The sequence below is a fragment of the Bos taurus genome, chromosome 1 (genome assembly GCF_002263795.3).
Source record: "Bos taurus isolate L1 Dominette 01449 registration number 42190680 breed Hereford chromosome 1, ARS-UCD2.0, whole genome shotgun sequence".
Taxonomy (NCBI): domain Eukaryota; kingdom Metazoa; phylum Chordata; class Mammalia; order Artiodactyla; family Bovidae; genus Bos; species Bos taurus.
This window is the reverse complement of record NC_037328.1, coordinates 64,918,804-64,943,386: the sequence shown is the minus strand read 5'-3', so window position 1 is coordinate 64,943,386 and position 24,583 is coordinate 64,918,804. Positions and strand designations below refer to the sequence as shown.

Genomic DNA, 24,583 nt, shown 5'->3' with positions numbered 1-24,583 from the left:
TTAGGATGGACTGGTTAGATCTCCTTGCAGTCCAAGGGACTCTCAAGAGTCTTCTCCAACACCACAGTCCAAATGTATCAATTCTTCGGTGCTCAGCTTTATTTATAGTCCAACTCTCACATCCATACATGACCACTGGAAAAACCATAGCCTTGACTAGACAGACCTTTGTTGGCAAAGTAATGTCTCTGCTTTTTAATATGCTGTCTAGGTTGGTCATAACTTTCCTTCCAAGGAGTTCAGTTCAGTTCAGTCGCTCAGTCATATCTGACTCTGCGACCCCATGAATTGCAGCACGCCAGGCCTCCCTGTCCATCACCAACTCCCAGAGTCCACCCAAACCCATGTCCATTGAGTCGGTGATGCCATCCAACCATCTCATCCTCTGCCGTCCCCTTCTCCTCCTGCCCTCAATCTTTCCCAGCATCAGAGTCTTTTCCAATGAGTCAGCTGTTCGCATCAGATGGCCAAAGTATTGGAGTTTCAGCTTCAAAATCAGTCCTTCCAATGAACACCAGGACTGATCTCCTTTAGGAAGGACTGGTTGGATCTCCTTGCAGTCCAAGGGACTCTCAAGAGTCTTCTCCAACACCACAGTTCAAATGCATCAATTCTTCGGCACTCAGCTTTCTTTATAGTCCAACTCTCACATCCATACATGACCACTGGAAAAACTATAGCCTTGACTAGACAGACCTTTGTTGACAAAGTAATATCTCTGCTTTTTAACATGCTGTCTAGGTTGGTCATAATTTTCCTTCCAAGGAGTAAGCGTCTTTTAATTTCATGGCTGCAATCACCATCTGCGGTGATTTTGGAGCCCCCAAAAATAAAGTCAGCCACTGTTTCCACTGTTTCCCTATCTATTTGCCACAAAGTGATGGGACCAGATGCCATGATCTTAGTTTTCTGAATGTTGAGCTTTCAGCCAACTTTTTCACTCTCCTCTTTCACTTTCACCAAGAGGCTCTTTAGTTTTTCTTCATTTTCTGCCATAAGGGTGGTGTCATCTGCATATCTGAGGTGATTGATATTTCTCCCGGCAATCTTGATTCCATCTTGTGCTTCTTCCAGCCCAGTGTTTCTCATGATGTACTCTGCATATAAGTTAAATTAGCAGGGTGACAATATACATCCTTGACGTACTCCTTTTCCTATTTGGAACCAGTCTGTTGTTCCATGTCCAGTTCTAACTGTTGCTTCCTGACCTGCATATAGGTTTCTCAAGAGGCAGATCAGGTGGTCTGGTATTCCCATCTCTTGAAGAATTTTCCACAAACCCTTCCCCAAACCCTCAACCATGTCATCTGCCCCAAGACCATCAGTTCCCCATGATGATCTCTTTCCTGCTCCACTGCCTTCAAACAGAAATTTCAGAAGGTGGACATCAGGTCTGAACTAGGCACACAGCTGCTGTAGCACCAGAGGGTTCTCAGGGCACACACACTCCTCCTCCTACTTCGTGCCCCATGGTCATGCAGTTAGAATGGCATATCTCTGTAGCTGTCACCTGCCAGCTTCCTAGGCACAGCCTGTTTATCACCTAACAGCCATACAGCAGGTAGGCAGCTCAGCTTCTCCAGTAATCCTGATGCTTGCATTTCTTCAGGAGATACCAGCAGCTGATAGTGTCACATGATAGTGTTGGCCTCCCACCCCATGTGTCAGCGAGGCAGGTGATAACACCAACCTGATATTCTCACTCCACCCTAAACCCCAGCTCCACCCCTGGCTCCAGTCTTGTCACACTGGCCCAGGAATCTATCATTTCCATATTCTCCCCATTTTCTAGGCTATTTAGCAAGAGGTAGGATGCTTGTTTCCCCAGTCCTTCATTCCCTTCACAAATGCCTCAAAGTCATCTGTATTTTGCAGAAGTGTGATTGATATACCCAGAGATGGGCCATCCCAAACACTGTTTAGACTGCGGTTCTGCAGAGCGACCTGACTCCCTCCTCAGTTCTGAGAGGGTCTGCAGCAGCCAGCAGGCAGCTAGACTGTGCCCCACCCCCACTCCCCGCAATCTCTCTTATTGCAGACAGTGCTACAGTTTGGGGACATATGGGGGGATTAAGATCATACAACAATAAATGATAGTTAATCTTCACTGAGCACATGTCAGTTTATTGCGCTAAACCCTTTATATGCATCATCTTGTTTCACTTCAAGAAGGTGCCTCCTCAGGGCCTTAAGATCACCAGCTAGTATTGGAGAAATGGATTTAAACTGAGATCTCTCCTCCATGGGAGACACTGTGAAAACCCTCAGCAGCATCTTTTGTTGATGGTTTTGCTTTTGTTTTATAGAAAAATGCTGTGATTGAAAGCCTCCAAGAACAAGTAAACAATGCCAGAGAGAAGCTGGTGAGACTGATGTCAGCAGGGTGCTCCTCTGACCTCCCAGAGGAGGCTGTGCCACCTGCCTCTTCCCACCACAAGGACATCCTGGCCACAGCCTCTGCCCATAGCCTGGCACCTCAAGGGCCTTCAGAATGTCTCTCTGACTCTCAGAATGATACCAGTGCGGCCACCCAGGACTCCCAGAGCACCTCAGTGCTGGCCTCAAGTGTACAAGGCCTCAGGGGGCCTGTGAAGGATACCAGCCCCTCCACAGGGCAGAAGAAGAAAATTTCTGACTTGAAAGACCTTTCTAATCCTTTACATTTGGGCTGCAGCCAGAAGCCATGGGCTGAGCAAAGCCAGACTGCAGAAAGAAGAGACCAAGTACCCATGGCCCTCCACCAGTGTCTCATGCAAAGTGAAGAAGGCTCTGTTCCCCAGAGACACGGGCAGGTAGAGAACTCAGAGGGGTCCCCAGAGCAACTGGGGTCAAGAGTCAATTCAGTGATCAGGGAGAAACTTCAGGAAGTCCTCCAAGATCTGGGCCTGGGCCCTAGAGCTCCCCTCCCCTCTTCCTTGTCTTGTCCCCAGCAGCCCTGGAAGAGCATCACTGCCCACAGCCCCCAGAAGGTGCCCCTCTCCAAGGAGCCGGGCTTCAGCCCGTCCATGGTGAGGAGAAGGAGGGCGGCACAGCGGGCTCGCTCAAACTTTCTAGGCGCTGTACCCTCCTATGTGGGGCATCGGGTAAACAGGGCCATTTCTGGGCAAAATGTACAGGACAGCCCCTGCCTGGACCCCCAAACTGCTGATCCCAGGGTAGCAAGACCCTCTTCTGGGAATCCTTTAGTACTCCCTGCTCCTCAAGGCAAGCCAGGCGCCCTAGAGGGCCACACACAGCGCCAGGCAGAGCCCCGGGGAGCCGAACGGAGCCTCGAATCCTTTCCCCAAAAGTCTTCCGGTTCTGGCCGGAAGCTGTGTCCCGCTGCCCCACGCCCATCCAGGGCCTCCCCCGACCTGCCTGGGCAGCGGCAGCCCCCAGGGTCCCCAGGCTGCCCCTCCCTGTCTTCTCCGAGTAGCTACCTTGACACCGAATCCAGCAGCTCAGACGAGCTCTTCTGCCGCTGCCACCGGCCCTACTGCGAGATCTGCTTCCAGAGCTCCTCTGACTCCAGTGACAGTGGCTCGTCAGATACCGACCCTGAGCCTGCGGGGGCGCTGGCTTCCTGGGAAAAGCTGTGGGCCCGCTCGAAGCCTATCGTGAACTTCAAAGATGATTTGAAACCCACACTGGTGTGAACAGCAGAGCAAGTCTGGATCTAGGGCTCTGTCGGGATAAGCCATAGCGTGGCCCGCTGTGGCCTTCAGGGAACAGACCAGTGCCCTTTCCGCATCCTTGCGCTCATTTGAGCACCATGGTACCTTGAGCACTTCCTGATATACACAAAGAGGGATATTGCCTGTTTTGTTACTACCTCACAGCATTCCTGTAAGAGACTCCAGCCGAGTGCCCATAAAAGATACCCTTTAGATTAAAAGGTGCTAAATGAGCACAAAGGGTCTTCTGTTCTGGTCAGCCTGTAATGTACAAAACTCTATATATACCAGATGGATGGCTGGGTGGACAGACAGATGGAGAAGTGGAAAGAAAATTCTTGCAGAACCAGAGTTGTGGACTGTAATTCATCAAATTGGGTTTTTGGTGGCCAACCTGCTAGGAAAATATCTCCTATGGACTTGGTGGTCCACTCTCGGCAGGGGGTGGTTTGTTTCTGCTCAAGTTTGTGAACAGCACCACCTCTCAGTCCTAGCTTCCAGTCAGACTCATCTCAGAGCCACCTGTGCGTCTCTATTTTGTGTTCATGTCCTCACACCATTGTGGCACCTCACCACCATTGATGAGACAGGCAGGCAGCCCGGATCTCTCTCCTGGGCTCGGATGGCACCTGAGGTACTGGTGCCATCGGATGGCACCCCCCTTCTTTGACCCTGCCAGTGGTGCAGTTTTGTGGTAGTGGGAAGTATGTATTGGCAATCCCTGTTGAGGTTGGAGAGGCCCTATTGGTCAAGAGGGTGCCAGCTGGGCCAACATGACCACTGATGGCTACATTGACCTGGAAATAGAAAACAGGAAAATAGAAAGGAAGAAATGGGGAAGATAAGAAAAAAAAACCAGATTTTGCACATTTACCTTGAGTCTAGCATGGCTGGACTCAGTAATTACTGGTGATAACCCCGTGAAGTAGGTACTCTCATCCCCATTTTACAGGTGGGGATTATGGGGCTTAAGAGGATGGAGGTGGCTTCCACAGCATCACACTGCTGGAGAGGGGCCCATGTGGGAGTTGGCCACAGCTCACAGGATTCCAAGTGCATACACTTCCCTGGGGCACATCTCTTCACTTGTTCCTCTGGGAGTGGCAGGCAGAGTGTGGCAGGCTGGACAGCAAAGGCAGTGTGGGAAGCTGTGGTGTGCTCAACCTGCAGTCCAGGATAACAAAACTGGGCTCCTCGCCTCAGTAAGCAGCCCGTCACTGCCTCACTGCCTTGGGAGCCCACCCACACCTCCCACAGCAGCCGGGGAGCTGGTGAGAGATAAGTACCAGGGTCTTGTCGGCTGCCAGAGCCACAGAGAAAACACAGCTGGGTCCACTTCTTTTGTTGCTGAGCTAGTTGTTTACAGGCTATTCCCTGCCTCTAACCTGGGTGTGTATCCGCATGTGTATACATGCTTATGTGCAGGAGCATGGGCCTAATTAGATACGTCCAGAGGGGAGCATTTGGCTCTAAATGTCTTGCAGAAGATGTTATCATGGACTCTCGTTGGCTGCTGACACCTTGTGAGTCTCCAAACACTGGACCAGGAGGCCCTCCTGGCAACACAGCTTCTTCTGTTGTCCACTTTTAAATACAAATATCATAATTTATTCTGCATGTGGGCTTGAAGTTTCTGCTTGTGCTATTTGTATGCTGTCCAAGTGATGCCTTAATAAAAGAAATGGCTCTCAAGGCAAGTCTCTTCAGAAATTGTAGTTTGGGGCTGGGGAGGAGGGGTACAGACAAGACTGAAGCACCCAAAGGAGTGGAAACAAAGCAGCACTTAGAGTTGCTGTTGGCTTACCGTGGGATCCAAGTGCATTTCCCACCACACTTCCGCTGGTAAGATTCCTCTTACATCTCCATGTGCAGCTTCCTAGCCCAGGAACACCCATGAGTAGAGGAGACTGGACCCTTGACTCTTCCCACCCACTGGGGGTCCTGTGCTTGGGCTTCACCTCCTTCAGCTCCTTTCCCCCCAGCGCATCACCGCTAGCAGCCTACTATTCCATAGTGTGTGATACGGCAGTCCTCTCACTCTGTCCGCTCCTACACCCTCAGTTCCCCCAGCCCAGCCCATCTATATCTCCATGCCTCTTCTATCTAGAATTCTCTCTGTTTTGTGCACCTTGTGAATTACTCATCCCTCAAGGCTCAGGTAGAGCATTCACTCTCTCCTCAGCCTTTCCTGAGCATCCTTCAGGTAAAAACAACATCCCCCAGTTAAATGAAGAAAGGTGTGTGGGGGCCCATGTTCAAACTTGGTTGTAAAGAAGCTTCTATCATACATTTTACCTAGACTGACTTTGTAACGCTTGCTAGACTTTGTTGAAAAGATGGAGAATCTATCGTAATTTCCTTATTTATCATTTGGCTGGAAAACTGTGTGCCTAGCACACAACTACCTGCCCCCAAATACCCTCTCCAAATCTCCTGTTTACTCTGTGTGCCACCTCTACCCACGCTCCTCACCAGCTCCTTCCCTGGACCTTTTACTCAAGACCAGCTAACCCAGTGAAGGTCTTAAAGGGATGTATGTGCCATGACTTTGGGCCAACTCTTGACTGTTACAGTCCTGAAGAAAGAGCAGAAACTTGGTGCAGAGAAATCCTGGGGGAGGAAACACTGCCTCTGCTGCTGTCTTTGGGACTATGCCTGTCTCTATTGGTCTCAAGGTCTGACATGGAGCCAGCCTGTTTCTTACCTAATTAAGAAAGGTTGCTTTGCTGACTGAAATTTTGAGGCTGGAGGTGTCCATCCCAGTCCCAAAGTCTGCCCCTTTCCCTGGCCCAGGTCAAACTCTCTTTCCTTAAAGGATCAGAGTGTCCTCCCCGGAGCTCAGGAAAACAGAGCATCAGATGTCAGTTCAGTTCAGTTCAGTTCAGTTACTCAGTCATGTCTAACTTTTTGCAACCCCATGGACTGCAGCACACCAGGCCTCCCTGTCCATCACCAACTCCAGGAGTCCACCCAAACTCATGTCCATTGAGTAGGTGATGTCATCCAAGCATCTCATCCTCTGTTGTCCCCTTCTCCTCCTGCCCTCAATCTTTCCCAGCATCAGGGTCTTTTCAAATGAGTCAGCTCTTCGCATCAGGTAGCCAAAGTATTGCAGATGACACCACCCTTATGGCAGAAAGTGAAGAACTAAAGAACCTCTTGATGAAAGTGAAAGAGGAGAGTGAAAAAGTTGGCTTAAAGCTCAACACTCAGAAAACTAAGATCGTGGCATCTGATCTCATCACTTCATGGCAAATAGATGGGGAAACAGTGGCATCAGATGTCAGAGGCATGTTTTTACCAAACTGTATCACTTGTAAAGTGGTAAAGAGAAAAGTCAACGCAGGTTGCACAAAAATCTCTTCTCTGTCTGTATTTATTATATTTAGATGTGTCTCCTTCACAGACTGCAATTTCCTAAAAGCTCTAAGTGTGTCTTCTGCATCTTCGTATCCTCTAGAGTAGCCATCAGAGAGCTTTGCACAAATTATGAACCCAATAAATGTTTTATGGATAGATTTCTGGGCAGATAAATGGATGAAACCAAGGAAAGCAAGGAAACAAAGGAAGGCAAAAAACCTGTAATGGATCTTGCGATGCAGCAGAAAGGGAGGCAGGGCCATCTGGCTTCACTGCTTTTCAATGAGGTAAGAGCAAGAAACATCACTGAAAGACACGGAGGTGACTGAATTCTGAAAACGACAGTACTTTAAATCTCTTAGGGGTAGGGGAGGTAAAGTGACAAGAGTTAATGGGAGAGAAACAAGGTTGTAATAAAGGTGTTCTCTTATAGATGCTTTCCTCCCATGCTTGTAACTAAGTTACATGCAGTATTAGCAAGAGGACAGATCTGCTCATCTTTCTCAGCATCATCTCCCCCTTTCTCAGAGCCCCAAACAAAACAGTGTCTCTGTTCTCTCTGGCTGCTGCACTCTTCCCAGGAACACTATCTGGGCTTTGTTAAGGGAAGTCTAATGTAGAGGTGGCAACTTGGGGACTGAAAGCAGGAGAGAGGTTACTCATTGCCCTCAAACTTTGCTCTTCTTCACCTCCGGTACCCACTCTTCTCTCTTTCTCCCTGAATTATTTCTGATGTTAGCATCCCCCTGCCAAACTGCATTTGATTAAGAGAACTTCTTGGGATGTTCAGTTCACCATGGAGGTCATAAAGAGATAAGAAATGCCAGTGTCATAATGCAAAATAATCTGTTATGCACTTGACAAGATCTGGGTCAATACTCTCCAACCCTTTTCATTCTTTGACTTACCTTTGGATGTCTAAATATACTAGCAAGACATGTAAGCTCAGAGAATAAGTACTTGGGAAAGGCCTTGAAAAGGTCTGGAGGGCAGGAGGACAGGAAGTCCAGAAAACAGAGAGATGAGGGACATACGGTGAAGAAGCGTATGTGCTAAGTCACTTCAGTCGGGTCCAACTCTTTGTGACTGACCCCTGGAAGCCTGTGACTGCCAGGCTCTTCTATCCATGGGATTCTCCAGGCAAGAATACTGGAGTGGGTGAAGGAGGGAAGAAAGTAAAGAACAAGAGGTACCTGCTTAGCTTGGTCTATAGATCTTGCGTCTCTTGTAAGTGAACAAGCTGCTCTGGTCTGAACTGAGCAAAAGTGGGGCCCACTTCTATGAAGAAGGCCGGGAAATCCTTGCAGAGCCTTTTCTTCAGTGGATACATAACCATGGATTCATTTCTGTACTAGATTGTGAGCTACCTGCCTGCCACTTGTAATTATCTTCGTGTCCCCAGCACCCAGCACTGTGGTGCATGCACTGATGCTCAGCAGGTGTTTGTCAAAAGAAATCAAGACAAGAGTGGCCTCGCCAGAACTGTCTCAAGGGGGACCCCAGGGAGGCCATGCATAAGAGCCGAGGTCACCTGGGAAGCAGGGCTTAGATATCTCACCTGGGGTAAACAACCGTGCTGTTGATTCACTGAAGTTTAAATGCTTTGTGATGATGCCTGGACCCTTTCTCAAAAGAAGTCCTTTAAATAGGCTCGCCACTAATTTTGTACAGTAAATTTCCCCATGATCTACCAGGGCTTAGAGTCATCCATGGGACTGTGTGACTTTCAGCAAGTTGGTTAACTTCTTTGTGGCTCAGTTTCCCCAACTGTAAACTGGGATAATAACACCTACCTCACATAAATATGAGGGTTAAATAAATTAATATTATTGATTTGAGGGTTAAATAAATTAATATTAATTATTGATTCGAACTATGCCTGGCACCTAGTAAACATTATATAAATGTTTGTCTTAGAATGTTGTTTGGGAAATACAGCTTTATATTTTAAAAGTCTCTATATGTTTTCTTGCTTTATACCAAAATCCCCATTCCTGTGTTCAATTTGTTCCTGATGGAAGGGTCTTCTAAAAAGATCTGGTAACATAAGGATGGCCCTTTGGTTCAGCCCACTTCTAGGACAACAGAAAGTTCTCCCTGAACCCCTTCCAGGTCAGACTCACTGTATGTGGGGAACACATTTACCTGCAGGACTCAAATATTAGCGCAGGCCTAGTGGAAGTTTCAGGTGAAAGTCAGGAAGTCTAATTTTATTAGGGTGGAGCCAAAAGACAGCTACTTTCGTTTACAGAATATTATGCCCTTTATAATAGAAAAAAATATGTAGGGAGCCTAGTATGTATCAAGGAACCTACTATGTGACAGGGAAACCTGGTGTGTTGCAGTCCATGGGGTCACAGAGAGTCACACATGACTTGGTGACTGAACAACAACAGCAAAACTTTGTGTTACTAATACTTCTCTCATTAAGACTTAAAACAGCTCTACAGAGTAGTTAATGATTTCTGTTTTACATCATGTTTTACAGATGAGAAAACTGTAACTGGGAGAGGTTAGGTAACTTACCCAGAGTAACTTAGCTGGTTAGAGATGGAGCCAAAGTTTAACTGAAATCTGATTTGATTCCAGAGTCCTTTTTGGATGCCCCAGAGCATGTGCTCCATGCATGCTATGAGAAGACAGAAGGAATTTCAACCCGGCAGGGCAGGGACCTAGGCTGAGGTTTTCTTAGGACACCAAGGTTTCCTTAGGCAAAGCAAGCTTGTCTGGTTCTGTAAGCCTATTGCAAAACCCTCCATTGCTGAGTCATTGAACAGGATCTTGAAGGCTGGAAGGGAAGTTTCTAAAGCTACCCGGTCACTTTTGCCCACTTCAGGAAGTTCAATGCCAAACACACATGATACTGAAAATAAGCAAGTCCCTTGTTTAGAAAGACCAAACCCAGTCCTCCAGACTGAAAGTTTTTTCTTAAGAGTTGTACACTCTAAGTGACACAAAAAGATGATGCTGGACAAGGATTGCAGAAAACCCCATGATGACTAGAAGGCATGCAGACCACAGGGCTTCTGGGGAGACTGGGAATGGGCCATGCAATCTCTTCAACCCAAGCCTCCACTCTGCTGAAAAACTTTCATTGCTCCCACTTCCTGCAAGATGAGCTCTCACCTTGGTTTGGGATTCAAGGCCCTCCCTTATGGAGCTCTACCTTCCCCCCCATTCTCAACTCGCTTAAATCTCTCCTCCTGTCTCCCACCAAATGGGTTTACTATATGGTAAGCAGAGCTTGCCAGCACCCTCCTCAACACTCACTTTTGTTCATACCAGCCCCTCTCTCCCTCCTTCTATGCACCCCAGCCTGAAGTGACCTCTTGTTCCCCTGACCAGTTTTAGCTGGTCTCAGAATTTATTATCTTGGGCAGTTCTATAAGTCCTTCACTGTTAACTTTTCACACGTTCATTTATTGCCTCTCCAACTAGATCATCAGACGTCAAAGCCATGTCTGATTTGTCATCGCATGCCCACAACATCTTGCACAGTGCCCAATGCCTCAGAGATCTCAATCAGCATTTCTAGGTTTATTTTGAAGACTGATAAACTCACTCTTTGTTCTCACTTTTGTTTGTATCAAGTGGATCTTGAGCAAACAAAAAGGAATTTGGCAGCTTTTTTTCCCTCAGACTGTACTTGAAGTTTAGCATTGTAGAAGATCTCTGCTGTCTCGTTAGTTGAGAGTCCACTATATTCCAAGCATTATGATAGAACCTTGCAGATAATGCTGGAAGAAATTAAGCTAACAGGACCCAAGTAGTAAGATCCCTGAAAACTCTGGATGCAATTTCCCCAGCATCCTCAAAACAGACAAACAGACAAAAATCAGCAACAGCGAAAACCTCTCCTCTGGATGGTTCCCATCTATGAACATCTACAGGAAGCTGGAGGGTCCTAAAAAAAGAGGGAAGCCAGATTGTTTCTACTGTTGTTGCCACTGTTCCCACCATAAAATATAGTGGAGAACTGGAAACAACATGCAGGTCTGTCAACAGAGTCTTCTGATGTCCCAAGCAGGTACGTTTGTGCTCAGAAAGAGAGGTCCTACCGGAGAACGCAGCCAGCTGTTGTATTTCCAGCAACTATCCCTGTCACTCCGGGACTACGGGAGTATTATGACTGGGTCTAGTGACCTGGGTCTTGAATGCAGAAGCCACTGCTGTCAATCCACATTCTAAAAGGATTTCTTTCCTCTGAAGCCCTGCCTGTAACTTCCAGGATATCTCGGAGCAAGGGAGGGTCTGACATTAGTATTTAAGTTCCCAAAGTAATTTTCTTGTGCAGCCAGAGTTGAGAGCGCCCGGGTTTTGACTCTGATCTCCATACCAGAAAGAAGCTTCTGGGACCTACCACCATCTCTATCCTTGAAAGAAAGTGAAAGTGAAAGTCTCTCAGTCGTGTCTGACTCTGTGTGGCCCCATGGACTGTACAAGTCCGTGGAACTCTCCAGGCCAGAATACAGGACTGAGTAGTCTTTTCCTTCTCCAGGGGATCTTCCCAACCCAGGGATTGAACCCAGGTCTTCCACATTGCAGGTGGATTCTTTACCAGCTGAGCATCCTTATGATCTGCGCAACTCCTATCCTGGAGTAATCTGACTCCTTCCTAAGTATACAGGTTAGGAAGACAGATGGATTATAGATATTCTCTTTTTCCCTACTCTCTCCTTTTCTATCCCTTCATCTCCTGTGGGTGGGTCCCTCCTCCTCTGGGAGGCTTTCCCTTACATCTTAGCCCATGGCACCCGCTCTCTGCTCCAGCAGTGATCCCACAGTCGTCCAGCTTACACTCACCTGTGTGAGGAGTGCAGCCCCTCATGTGGATATTCTGCACCTCTGAAGAATCTGAAATTACAAACTCCTCAAAGACAAGAGCCATTCTCTGAATGTCTTTATGTTTTGACAGGGATGAGCATGGAATGCTGTGTACACAGTAGATGTAAGAGGTGCTTTAGTATTAATGGAAGGTAAGAGGAAAGGGAACAAGAGAGGGCAAGTTCTTATTCAACAAATATTTATTGTACCTCTATCATGAAGCAGATGGAGAAACAGTAAACAAGTCAACAAAAGGTAAAATTTCTCAGATAGTGGTAAGTGTAATAAAAAATAAATAAACTGAGGGGTAAAGAGATAAGAAATGGATGAATAAATAAATGAATGAATGAATTTATCAAATGTCTGTTAAATGCAATCTCTATAAACATTTAATTCACATCCATCCAGGGTTTTCCTCACCAGCTTGCACAAAAGCGGAAAGGGGCCACTGAGTATCTATATTATTTTGCTAGGGCTGTGATAACAAAGTATCACAGATTGGGTGACTTAAAAAACAGAAATTTATTGTCTCAGTTCTGGAGACTAGAAGTCTAAAATCAGGATGTCAGCAAAATTGATTCCTTCTGAGAGTTGTGACAGATCCATTCCAGGCCTCTCTCCCTGGTGTGTACCCTAATGACCTCCCTGTAACTTAATTCCCTTTGTAAAGATTCTATCTCCAGATGAGGTCACATATGAGGTACCGGGGGTTAGGACTTCAAGATACAAATTTTGGAATAACACAGTTCAACATATGCATGTGTGCATGCTGAGTCACTTGAGTCGTGTCTGACTTTTTGTGACCCTATGAACTGTAGCCGACCAGGCTACTCTGTCCATGGGATTCTCCAGCAAGAATACTGGAGTGGGTTGCCATGCCCTCCTCCAGGGGATCTCCCCTACCCAGGGATCAAACTCATGTTTCTTATGTCTCAGAACATACAGACGTTCAGAGAATGGCTCCTACATTGGCAGGAGGGTTCTTTACCACTAGTGCCTTCTAAGAAGCCCAATTCAACCCATAACAGTGTCCAAAGTTTTCAGCTTTCTACCAGGATCCACAGAGCATCCAGGGTTGCCACTTAACGATTAATTTGTTCCATTGTAAATTTCTTGAGAGTAGGAATTCTGTTGTTCATACCTATTTCTAAAGTCACTAGGACCACTCCTGGAACATATGAGGTATTTCACAAATGTCAGATTGAATTCATTTCTGTTCAAGAAAACTCAAAGCGAAGATGAGGACATTTACCCCTAAAAATCATGAAAGGTTGATAGCCTGCAGCAATTCCTGGAACTCCCTGAGTCAAAGGAAATTATGTTTCCATGACACAGAATCTGTCCGCTTTCTTAATTAGGGGTATTTGCATGATGAGAGGAGACTTGTTTCTGAAAGTCTTTGCTTTCCTCCTCTCAAATCAATGGCCTCTGCTTCTGACATCAGAATTATTTCTACAGCAACTACATGAGTCACAGAAAGAAGGTCTGACTCTCAGTAGGGGATTGAGCAGCAGGAAAGAGGGAAGCATCTTCAGATAGAGACCCCTTACTGAGACATACAGGAGAAAGGGAGGGCCCACAGCTAAGCCTCCCAGGTACCAAACGCAATAGAAACAGCAAATTAGTTTTAACCAAGTGTCTCCCCAGGCTTCCCAGGTGGCACCAGTGGTAAAGAACACACCTGCCAATGAAGGAGACCTAAGAGATCCAAGTTTGATCTCTGGGTCAGAAAGATCTCCTGGAGGAGGACGTGGCAACCCACTCCAGCATTCTTGCCTGGAGAATCCCACAGTCAGAGGAGCCTGGTGGGCTACAGTCCATGGGGTCACAAAGAGTCAAACCCAACTGAAGTTGACTTAGCAGCAGCAGCAAATATCTCCTCACCTTCAGGATATGCTGCTACTTCCCTTCCAGATGCTTGGTAAAGGTCTCCAAAGCCCCACACCAGCTGGGCCTCTCTTCCTCAGTCCCTGGACCAACTGTGAAAAGCTCAACATCCAACAACCCAGAATGAAGATACATGAAGATGTATGAGCTGTTACCGCCATCTTGCCTGATGCTCACTGAGGTCTATTATGGACTTCAGATATGGCATCTCAGTCCACCCATCTTGGATTCCCTGAACGGGGGTTTTCCAGACCTGAAGACATGCTTCCCATGTCTTCTTCCACCACTGAAATTGTTGAATGAAGATCTCAGCAAGGCTTTGTCAGAATGGGCAGTGTTATTAAGATCTGTTTATTCAGATCATCAAGAAAGAGAAGTTAGATGGTTAAGCAGGAAAGAGTTCCCATGCTTTCTCTTCCACCTGCAGCAGGTGTCTAGTCCTCCAGGTTGGACACCAAGAAAACCTAAAGAAAGACTTTTGGAAGATGATCCAGAAAGCTGAGGCATATCTATCCAGATTCCAACTGATATTAAAGGAGAGAACCTTTTTCCCATGCTGCTGTGAAGAGGCTGCTGAAACGCACAGTGCTAGTGAACATGGTTAAAAACAATGAGGGGCTTGTTAGCAGTGTATCTGAGGGAACACCACCAAATCCTTGGACTGCAGCCTCCCTCGGGAGTTCTGGGGAGAGGACTTTTGCAGCAAATGCACATGGCTTATGATTACAGGACTTCCGACCTTCATTCTGGGAAGTTGGACTGGATCCTGTAAAGGCTGGGAGGAATTTGTTTTCCCCTGTGGCCTAAGTCTTGGATTAGTGTTTCTCAAATGGAGAAGATTTTCTCAGAGAACCGCAAGATCTCTTTGAGATTTTTTTTTTTTAATTTGGCTCTTTATTTTAGTGATAATATAAATTTTAGCTTGTTCTGAATCATCTGGATGACTTTTAGAATGCTCCATGAAATTTCAGTACCAGAGGTTGTGCTAGTGAATGTTTTCATAACAAATGAAGCCCAAATGACATCAGGGTTTATTGTATAAGTGAGGATTTTGAAATGGTTTGAATGTAAAAACAAAAAACAAAAAGCCTAGAAAACTAGTGGGAGAATTGAATCATCACATGGCAGATGGTCCTGATCTCACATGCTCTTTCAGAACCTTGTCTCTATCCCCTCTAGAGGTGGAGTCTATGTTTCCTCCCCTTTAACCTCAGTGGGTCTTTGTGACTGCTTCAACAAATAGAATGTGGTCAAAGTGATGCTGCATGGCTTCCCGGGCTAGGTCATAAAAATGATAGAGCTTCTTCCTGGCTCCTGCTTTCTGAACACTTGCCTCTGGAACACAGTTCAGACCCCATGGAGAGGCCACATGTCAGCATTCTGGCTGAAAGACTCAGATAAGAGTCAGAAGCCAGCGTCAAGTTCCAGGCATGTGAGTGAACAAATTTTCAGATCAGGGATTGGCAGATTTTTGACCTGTAGGCCAAATATGACTTATTGACTGTTTTTATGTTTTATTAGAACACAACCATGCTCACTTATTTGTCAATGGTTTCTTTCTATGTCTTATTTCTTTGTCTATGACAGACTTTAGTAGTTATAAGAGAAATTCTGTGGTCTGCAAAGGTAAAAATAATTAACTATCTGATCTTTTACAGAAAAGGTTTACCATTGTCTTCATTATATGATTCCAGCCCCTGGTCTTCAAGCCAATCCAGGTAAGTCGTAGGGTGCAGACACAAGCTCTCCCCAAGCCTCAACCCAAATCAAAGATTTCTAAGCAAAATAAATGCTGCTGTCTTAAGCCACTAATTTAAGGATGACTTATATACGTGCCCAGTCATGTCCAACTCTCTGCAACCCCATGGACTGTAGCCCGCCAGGCTCCTCTGTCCATGGAATTTTCCAAGCAAGAATACTAGAGTGGGTTACCACTCCCTTCTGCAGGGGATCTTCCCAACCCAGGGACTGAATCTGTGTCTCCTGCATTTGCAGACAGATTGTTTACCACTGAGCCACCAGGGAAGCAGCTTATTTTGTAGCAATAGATGATTGAAACAGTTTTAAAAGCATACTAGATTCAAGAGATCCTTGCCAGAGCAGATGATTTCATATTCAGATTCTACTGCTCAGAGCTTATCTTTGTATGTACCAAGTTGCAACAGTTCTTTAACTTCCAGTATAGTAGGTAATTACAAATTTTTTTGGGGGGTTCCCAACTTTAAGAGTTAGATTAGATGCCTCCTTTAATTCAGATTTCAATAACATCACAATGTTAATCTTATCGCTAAGAAAAGATAATTTTACATTATTATCAGTAAAACTTCATTAAAATTGGTCTTCAAGACTTGATTGCTGGCATCATTATTGTGAAGTGTGTGGTCTGATTATTCTGAACTATCAAACTAAGCTTTGATGTTACTAGTGACATTCCCTATAACATACTTAGGCAAACAGTTATTTTCTGTATTAAGATAAAGTCAAAATGCAGAAAAAAACTAAACAGAGCCAAAACCAAAATTTTTATATTTTTAAACAACTTTGGGGTTTTGTTTTAGCAGAATATCATCTTTCATATTATATTTAATTATATAAAATTTTGTGGATTTTTAGATTTGGTTTTCTAATTGTCTAACCTATAAATAGAGCTGTACACATACAATTCTATAACTGCTTTTACACATACATATATGTATGTGTGCGTGTGCATGTGTGTGTGTTTGAAACATCAGAACAGGCAACAGAGTAAATCTGTAATGTATCATTTTTCATTAAAAGAGGCCTGTACATACACAAAAGGACAAATATTTTATAATTCCACTTATGGTGGCTTAGACAATAGATGGTAAAGAATCCATCTGTAATGGTGGCTTAGACAGTAGACACTAAAGATTCCACCTGTAATGCAGGAGACCCAGACTCAATTCCTGGATCAGGAAGATCCCCTGGGGAAGGGAATGGCTATCCACTCCGCTACTGTTGCCTGGAGAATTCCATGGTCAGAAGGACCTAGTGAACCACAGTCCATGGCGTCATAAAGAGTTGGACGTGACTGAGTAACTAATGCTCTCATGCTTATCTGAGGTGCCTAGAATAATCCAATTTATAGAGACAGAAAGTAGAATAGTGTTAGTAGGGATTGTAAGAAAAGGAATGGGGAGCTACTATTTAATGGGTAGGAAATTTCAGTTTGAGGTGATGAGAAAGTTCTGGAGAGGAATGTGGTGATGGTTGCACAAAAATATGAATGCATTTACTGCTACTGAATTTAACACTTAAAACAGTTAAAATGGTAGATTTTATGTTATTGCTATTTTACCAAATTAAAGAGAGTAAGAGAGTAAGGGAACATTTCATGCAAAGATGGGCACAATAAGGATAGAAACAGTGAGGACCTAACATACAGAAGAGATTAAGAAGACCTGGCAAGAATACACAGAAGAACTATACAAAAAAGGTCTTAATGACCCAGATAACCATGATGATGTGGTCACTTACTTAGAGCCAGACATCCTAGAGGGTGAAGTCAAATGGGCCTTGGGAAGCATTCTTACAAACAAAGCTGATAGAGGTGATGGAATTTCATCACCTGAGCTATTTAAAATCCTAGAAAATAATGCTGTTAAAGTACTATACTCAATATGCCAGCAAATTTGGAAAAGTCAGCCGTGGCCACAGGACTGGAAAAGGTCACGTTTCATTCTAATCCCAAAGAAGGGCAATGCCAAAGAATGTTCAAACTATCACACAGTTGCACTCATTTCACATGCTAGCAAGGTAACGCTCAAAATTCTTCAAGCTAGGCTTCAATAGTATGTGAACCAAGAACTTCCAGATGTGTAAGTTGGATTTAGAAAAGGCAGAGGAACCAGAAATCAAATTACCAATATCTATTGGATTACAGAAAAAGCAAAGGAATTCCAAAAACATCTGCTTCATTGACTACACTAAACCCTTTGACTGTGTGGATCACAAGAAACTGGAAAATTCTGAAAGAGATGGGAATACCAGATCCCCTTACCTGTCTCCTGAGAAATCTGTATGCAGGTCAAGAAGCAACAGTTAGAACTGGACATGGAACAATGGACTGGTTCAAAATTGGGAAAGAAGCACGTAAAGGCTATATATTGTCACCCTGCTTATTTAACTTATACACAGAGTACATCATGAGAAATGCCAGGCTGGATGAATCACAAGCTGGAATCAAAATTGCAGGGAGAAATAACAACAACCTCAGATATACAGATGATACCATTCTGATGGCAGAAAGTGAACAGGAATAAAGAATCTCTTAATGAAGGTGAAAGAGGAGAGTGAAAAAGCTGGCTTAAAACTCAACATTCAGAAAAGTAAGATCATGGCATCTGGTCCCATCACTTCATGGCAAATGGAGAAAAAGTGAAAACAGCGACAGATTTTATTTTCTTGGGCTCCAAAATCACTGCAGATGGTGACTGCCGACATGATTAAAAGATGCTTGCTCCTTGGAAGGAAAGCTATGGCAAACCTAGATAGCGTTTTAAAAAGCAGAGACATCACTTTGCCAACATAGGTCAATATAGTCAAAGCTGTGCTTTTCCTAGTAATCATGTACGGATGTGAGAATTAGATCATAAAGAAAGCTGAGCAGCGAAGAATTGATGCTTTCAACTGTGGTGCTAGAGAAGACTCTTGAGAATCCCTTGGACTGCAAGGAGATAAAACCAGTCAATCCTAAAAGAAATCAGTCTTGACTATTCATTGGAAAGATTGATGCTGAAGCTGAAGCTCCAACACTTTGGCCACCTGATACAAAGAGCCAACTCACTGGAAAAGACCCTGATGCTGGGAAAGATTAAGGGCAAGGTGAGAAAAGGGTGACAGAGGATGAGATGGTTGGATGGTGTCACTGACTCAATAGACATGAGTTTGAGAAAACTCTGGGAGATACTGAAGGACAGGGAAGACTGGCATGCTGTAGTCCATGAGGTCACAAAGAGTCAGACACTACTTAGCAACTGAACAACAAGAAAGGGTGGGGGAGCGCCCTTCCTTGGGGCGCTATACCTTACTTAAATAGGAGAAATCCCAGCTCAAACTAAAAGTAGCTGAGGATCTGTCTGGGACCTTTCCCTCAAGTCAAGATGCTTAACGTAGACCCTCGAGGTTTGAACACTCAGAAGGTGAAAAGAGGTCATTTGGAAATGGCACCAAAGAATCAGGGCCCTGAGAAAGAGCATCTGTTTCTCAGCCTAAGCCACCCATCCTTTTTGGTGAGGGGCCCCTGAAAGCCTCAGAGCCTGGGAGGGAGGAAGTGATTCGAGAGAGGAGCTGAGCATTCTAAAAGGAGAAGGCCTCCACCTGGAGGCACTCAGAAGTTTCAGCTGTAACATATCTTTTTGTTTCACACCAAATAAGAACTCATAGAAGACAGGGCGGAGAAGGCAATGGCACCGCACTCAGTACTCTTGCCTGGAAAATCCCATGGGCGGAGTAGCCTGGTAGGCCGCAGTCCATGGGGTCGGGAAGAGTCGGACACGACTGAGTGACTTCGCTTTCACTTTTCACTTCCATGCATTGGAGAAGGAAATGGCAACCCACTCCAGTGTTCTTGCCTGGAGAATCCCAGGGACGGGGGAGCCTGGTGGGCTGCCATCTACGGGGTCACACAGAGTCGGACACGACTGAAGCGACTTAGCAGCAGCAGCAGAAGCAGAAGACAGGCATCTTGATGCAATGCTGGAGACTGAGGAACCCTTCCAACAAGAAGTGGGGACAAATAGTGAAGGAAATGGGGCGATGAGAAGGGAGATTTGAAGGTAGGCATTGAAAGGAAATGATAGAGTACACTCTAGGTGCTAGATTCTAGGCTTTATATTCTTCTCTTTTAAATCTTCACAATAACATTCACTGTTTTTCATCTTCGGTTTTTAGAAGAGGAAACTAAGGTCAGAGAGATGAGCTAATTTGCCCAAGTGGTCACACAGGTCTCAAGAAGCCAGGATGAGAATGGGGTCTGCCTGGCTGTCAAATCCCCGGTCCCTGCCCCTTCTGCTTCCTTGTTGCAGCCTCCCTGGCCTTGCTCTCACCTGCTCTGTAATGGCTCTGCCTCGCTACAACCTCCTTATCCGAAATTACCCTTTTCCCAAGCTAAAAGGAGCCCCTGGGCTCTCTCTGAGTAATGTAAGAATTTGGCAAATAGTAAGGGACCCTGGAGAAGTGGAGTCTGGGGGAAACAGCAAGTCAGACTGCCCCCAGCTGGCACCAGAATAAGACTATGGCAGGGCCCCTCATGGTGCTAGAGGAGTCACCAAACATCATTTGGGAGCACTAACACAGGATTCTTTCTTCAGGATGTTTAACATGCTGGTGCACCTGGGAACCAAGCCCTTCTGTAAGAAGATTAGGCATGCTAAACATTCTTCATAGCCAAACAACAGCACATCCCTCTCTAGCCACACTGTTTGAAAATAGCTCTAAAAATAATATCATGAGCAGCTCCTGTTTGCCCCATCCCAGGAGAAGGTAAACAAGTAAAATCAAAGGCAGCTGCTGCTCCAGCAGCCTCTTCCTGTATTTGTTTCTTCTCTCAGTGACGACCCACTGCCCCACTCCCACCCCCACCCCTGCTTTTCCTACTCTCCACGGTTTGGCCATCAATTCCTCTCCTCCATCAAATTCGACACAGGTGAAGCATCCGTCACCAACATTTTTTCAGTGATTCTTTACACTTCACCATGAATTAATTTTTTGTGTATATGGCCCATTTGACATTTTCAGAGTTGGATCGATATTCTCCATTACCAAACTAAGGCTCAGGCCCTGAAAGTGGATAGAGAAGGTTAGGCTAAATGACTTGTAGAGGACATGATTCCACACCTGAGGCAAGTCCAGATGCCTCAGTGGAGCTCACACTTGTGGGTCTGGGCCACTAGGTGACAATTCCACCTCCCACTTCAGTGTTGCAGCTGGCCCTGAACAACAGGCCTGTCTCTGGAGCACCGAGTTCTGACTTGCGTATCTTTCTGGGGCAAAGATCTCAGAGAAGCTTATAAATACCTTTTCATTACAGCAACCGACTCTTTCTTCTCTACTTTTAACTTCACTGGAAACACTTCTAAAATCACTCAGAGAAACCTTTAAATGAAAAGAGAAAACCCTCATACCTCAGTAGGAATTCTATCTGACCAAATATTTTTCTGATACTAAGCAAGAGCCTTCACTACGTTGTGTGCTTTGGAAAACCTGGGTCCTGGGCATTCCTCTTTGGAGATGGCCTCTCATGCTAGCCTTCCTTTCAAGGTGGGCTGTCAGGATAGTCTGGTTAGACTACCCTCCCGTGCTTCCTTCTGCACCTGGAAAAGTCCTAGCTCCCCAGCCACTCTTCTGTGAAGCCTTTTTTGAGTCCTTTCCCAAACCTTAGCCTCACCTTCTCACCAAATATGATCAAAACAGATATTTGTCATGAGACTTCTCAAGCCTTAACACATCCTTCCACTGTTATTTGTCCAAATGTGTCTTCCTCACTCAATGGCAAGTGTCTAGAGAGCAAGGCATAGTCTTAATTTATTTCTGATCCCCATAGTGCCCAGCCCAACAAGCTGCCATCCACCACCTGGAGAGCAGGTAGACATCAAAAAGAAGCCCTGCTACCTCTCTGAAAATGCCAGCTGTCAGAATTAACCATTATCCAGTCACTGAGCAATTTCACATCATCTCTTCTGCCCTGTCCTAGGGCCTAAAGAGCTGAATCACTAGATGGGTAGGTGAGGAATGGGGTGTGTTTAGGTTGGATTTGAGGAGGTGTATGTGTGGTGGTGTGGAAGTGCCTCACATATGGTTGGATTCCTTTTGACATTAATCTGCTCCCTTATCTCCGCTTGCTCACAAAGAACTATCATCTGTCTGGGAAAAGTGGCCAACTGGATGAAGGCCATTTCCGTCTGTCTCAAAGCTGACTTCCTTTCCAGCTGCAAGAAAATTGTCCATAGAAGGACACAATTTGGAATTATGTTCTGGAATATTTTCCACCTGCTCTGCTTCCTTCAGAGTCTTGCTACTCCAAGTGTGGTCCTCAGAACAACAGCATTAATATCACTTGGGAACTTTCTAGAAATGCAGAATCTCAGGTCCCATCCGGATATGCTGGATCAGAATCTACATTTCTACAAAAATCCCCAGGTGATTCATATGCACAATAAATTGTAAAACTGATCTACAGTGTACCTTGAGGCCACAGTGTTTCATAGTGGGTGTGGTGTCTCTGTAAACTCTGGGGTGCTCTATCTCATTGCAAAAAGTCAGGGTCACAGTGGGATAAGTCAAATTCTACGCACTTTAGGTGTTTAAGAGGGCCTGTTATTTGGCAATGTTTGGGCATTAAACAGCCCTGGCACATTTTTAGTTTATTGGGAGTTAACCATAAAACCCAAACTGGTGGAAACCTATACCCCAGACCATAGTCTCTTGCCAGATGCTCAAAATATTCAACATTAACCAGGCCATAATACCTGTGGTCACTGAGGGGAAGTATATAGACAAGGTAAGGACAAAATGAAGGTTTTCTGACAAGCATTGGAGAACCACTGCAGTCCAATGAGGTTTTCTTAGTAACTGCATCAGACAAATCTAAGAATTAGCAAGCCACTTGGGGTGAGAGTGAGGGAGTCACATGACCTGTGGAGCATTACAGCCTGGACTTACTTCAGTGATACTCACAAAATCTGAAGAAGCCCATGAACTAAACTGTGGTCAACCCCAGGAATCCTCTGCAGGGCAGTAGGCCCAGCAAGGATGGCCTGGGACTGACCTCAGCCACACTCTGGTTTCTGTAATTGGGGCAGGACACTGTTCCCAGGACTTCTTGAGGTCAGATGAGTTACGGGTCAGAGACGAGCATGTTCTCTGATAGGATGATAGGAATTCAATCCACCTGGGAGAGGAGGGCGTGCCACTCACATAAGTGTGCAGATTGCCCAGGGTGCATCCCTGGTAGAGGAACATCCACAGGGCAGACAGCAGGTGGCAGCCCGTGGGTGAGGCAGCCAGTGTGCATGGCTCGCTTAATGTGAGGAATGTCTTGAGGTTCTGCAAGGCATTGTGCGGACTTGACAATAAAGCCAGAGCTGGTGCTCAGGAGACAGGCAGAGACTGAGCTGTTGTGCTAAGACAGTTCCAAGAAACAGAACAAAGTGAAGCAAAGAAAGGAAGCATACTTTCATAGATTTTAATAAAGATTCAAAATAGAAATGGAAAAAAAATGAGGTCCGAGGCGATAAAAAGTAAGATGGAATTGAAACTTAAGACCTGTTTTGTTACAAACCAAATTTTACCCTGAGTTGACCTTGAGTGTAGAAAGCTTGTATCATTTAGTTTCTTCTTTTTGCCTTTCTCTTGGTAGGCAGGAAGAGGCTCCTTGCCCCTTTTCTCCCACTCAGGCCCTAATGGAGCCCTTTGTTCCTCTATTTTCAACCACAATGGCTTTCCTAACAATTTGCCAACAGCCCCTGGTATGGAAGCTGTCATTGACCCATGAAGTATCTGGTCAGAAACTGTTCCCAGACCAATGTGAACAATGTGTGTCTTTAACTACACATTTCATATATACGTGTGTGTGCTGTGTGTATGCTAAGTCACTCCAGTGGTGTCCGACTCTGTGCAACCCTATGGACTATAGCCCACCAGGCTCCTCTGTCCATGGGATTCTCCAGGCAAGAATACTGGAAGGGGTTGCCATGCCCTCCTTCAGGGAATCTTCCCAAATCAGGGATTGAACCTGTGGCTCTTATGTCTTCTGCATTGACAGGTGGGTTCTTTACCACTAGCATCAAGCCTCATATATATAATATATATATTTTATATATAAAATTTTATGGTAACTTTAATAATATTTTCATTTAAAAATGTTTAATTTTGTGGTAACAACTTAATAAATTAACTATATATAGTTGTTATTAAATTTTTTATACTTTATTTAAACTTTGTTATAAAACCACAAAAATTACCCATAACCCCTTCACCTAAATAAAACCATTTTTCTCAGTCATTTCTGTGTGCCTTAGAATGACAAATAAACACGGCTGAATAGAACCCATGTTGTCCGAGGCCACACCTGTCTGAAATAAAATAGAGTCACAGTAATTGTGAAACTGGCATTTCTCTGGCTCTGCTGTCATCTTCAATTCTGGGAAATCTGACCACTCTCAAATTCCACCCACCTATTTCTGGGAGTCCCTAACCAAGGGTGGGGTGGGGGAGGTCTCTTCTGTTTTCCCAAAGAAGGTTTTTTTCAGTTACAAAGCGATCTTTACTATTATCCCTCTCTCCATTCTTGTTCTGAACGTTTTGGTGTTACCTCCTGCATGCCTCTCAAACTGTAACTTCTTCCCTAATATCTGTACCCCAAAGATAGCTGTGGCCCCCAGCCTTTATCTTTGTACAAGGCTCTCAATGCCTTACAAGACTTGGGGTCTCCACCATGATCGCTGAGTACTGGATGAAAAGGCAGACTGAGTGAATGATGGGATGCTGCACTTGGAATCACACAGTGAGATATACCCCTGGGCAGACCCATGACCATGCATGTGTGCTACATTGCTTTAGTCGTCTCTGACTCTTTGCAGCTCTAGGGACTGTAGCCCACCAGGGTCCTCTGTTCATGGGATTTTCCAGGCAAGAATACTGGACTGAGTTGCCATGCCCTTCTCTAGTGTCTGGTACACCCATTTTTTAGTTTTTAGTTCAGTCGCTCAGTCGTGTCCGACTCTTTGCAACTCCATGAACCACAGCACACCAGGCCTCTCTGTCCATCACCAACTGCCAGAGTCTACCCAAACCCATGATCACTGAGTTGGTGATGCCATACAACCATCTTACCCTCT

The 24,583-nt window shown here is 45.2% G+C and overlaps 1 protein-coding gene across 3 annotated transcripts in view; it reads left to right on the top strand.

The window, feature by feature from the left end:
- Positions 1-5,345, top strand: part of GPR156 (G protein-coupled receptor 156) — a 108,696-nt gene extending 103,351 nt beyond the window's left edge. For 2 of the 3 annotated variants that reach the window (XM_024991005.2, XM_015471544.3), the window contains one exon: positions 2,307-5,345. In XM_024991005.2, coding sequence (XP_024846773.1) covers positions 2,307-3,635 — 1,329 coding nt within the window. In that variant the 3' untranslated portion in view covers positions 3,636-5,345. The remainder of the gene's footprint in view (positions 1-2,306) is intronic. The other variant, NM_001205643.3, reaches the window with a different exon arrangement.
- Positions 5,346-24,583: the final 19,238 nt, after the last annotated feature.